Source organism: Cyprinodon variegatus, unplaced genomic scaffold (assembly GCF_000732505.1).
Source record: "Cyprinodon variegatus isolate N-32 unplaced genomic scaffold, C_variegatus-1.0 Scaffold988, whole genome shotgun sequence".
In the NCBI taxonomy this organism is placed as follows: Eukaryota; Metazoa; Chordata; class Actinopteri; order Cyprinodontiformes; family Cyprinodontidae; genus Cyprinodon; species Cyprinodon variegatus.
The window spans coordinates 663-2,321 of record NW_015151441.1 but is presented as its reverse complement, the minus strand read 5'-3'; the positions used below and the strand labels follow the sequence as shown (position 1 = coordinate 2,321).

Genomic DNA, 1,659 nt, shown 5'->3' with positions numbered 1-1,659 from the left:
TAATCGATTCTTGAAGGCAAGAATCGATGCAGTAGATCACAAAAATTAGAATCGCGATGCATCGATATGACGATTATTTTGCACACCCTTACTATAAAGGGCTCCGAGGTATCCATATATTTATTTTATTTATAATGTATTAATTTGAAGAAATATTTATTTTTTATATAATACTTTGTTTTAAGATATATTTATAGCCCTAAATAAAAAAGGTTGTTAAATAACAGCAAAGAAACACACAAAAATAATCAAAATACATTAATTACAGTGTTAAAAAAGCAAAACATTATATATTTAAACACATAAACATTTCTTGTAATCAATCAATGAATAATAAACAAATGCATACAGACAAAATAAAGAATACATTTCGGAGTACATAAAGTTTTAGTTTCTATCCTATTATTGAATGTTAAATCGAACAACTTTCCATACGACGTGAGTCTCAGGAAAAGTTTGGGAGAAGATGGAAATAAAGGTCCAGCTGGACCTCACTGAATCAAAGCGGGTCCCTGGACCTGCGGTTCTTCACGCCTCAGACTCGGTGGACGGGAAGTTTCATTCTGTCCAAACCAGCCTTGGGGTGTTGGTGGAGATTCTCAGTCATCCAGGTCACAATCATTCTAAAAAGTTAAAGTTAAAAAAACAAAAAAATGTTCCAAGTTTGAAGACGTTTCAATTGTATCGCTGCGTTGTAGGTTTTTGAGAGTCCACCCTCTCTGTTAGGGATGTCTCCTTTACTGAGAGACTGGCTCTTTTCATCTGGCATGGGTTTTGGGTGTCAGGTTGTTCCTTTTTACTGAATTCAGAACCAAATCCAGTATGATCTCTACAGCAGGTCCACAAGGTCAAATCAAAGCTTTCTGGAAGATTAATATACAAAGGTCAATAGAGTTATTCCTTTTAAGCCTTTTGTTCCTATTTACAGAAAGATGTTTTTTTTTAAAACAAAACCTTAGTGAAACTCCCATCTGAGGCAATATAATGCATGATGCGTGATGAAATGTATGATCTGCCTTTTATAATTATTGCTTTGCTCTGATTTCAGGTGACAATGAAGATTCCACAGAAGAATTCCTAAGCATTTCTCCAGAAACCTGGAATTATGGTCTTTCTTTTTTTTTTTTTATAATCTGTTTCTGGTTAGTCTGCTTTCCAATGTATTCCCTTCTTCTTTTTCTCCGCTGATATCCTTACTAAAGCTAGTCTGTAATATGACGATGTGTCCAATAACATTTGACTGTAAAGCTTAAAAGGGGAGAAATACTGAATTCCAGTATGCATTTACGGTGATTTTTGATAATAAAGGTAGTTGATAAAAGAAGGCAACTGTTGTTTTCTTATCTTTGTAATTTAGGATGTTCTTAATGATAATACTTAAACATGTAGTAGTGATGTGGAATATGCTAATCCTCCTGGCCCAGTTCTAGGTGGGTTTTAGATGTTTGTGTGGAAGTGGATGGAGTTGTCTGATGCATTATGATGATTTACATTACATTATATTTACATTTGAGCAGAAGTTTTCTGCCTTAGAAGTGCAGAAACTGCTGACTCCGGTAAATATGGACATCTGCTTTTTCATGAACGTCAACTCTTATCTTAGTTGCATAATTTTTATTTCATTTGTTGTGCATTTGATTTAAATGTTTGCTCATATTT

The 1,659-nt window shown here is 33.9% G+C and overlaps 1 protein-coding gene across 1 annotated transcript in view; it reads left to right on the top strand.

Annotated features, from left to right (window-relative positions):
• Nucleotides 1–1,325, top strand: part of aldh2 (aldehyde dehydrogenase 2 family (mitochondrial)) — a 22,093-nt gene extending 20,768 nt beyond the window's left edge. The window contains exon 13 of the mRNA XM_015399097.1: nucleotides 1,049–1,325. Coding sequence (XP_015254583.1) covers nucleotides 1,049–1,081 — 33 coding nt within the window. The 3' untranslated portion in view covers nucleotides 1,082–1,325. The remainder of the gene's footprint in view (nucleotides 1–1,048) is intronic.
• The last annotated feature ends 334 nt before the right edge of the window (nucleotides 1,326–1,659 follow it).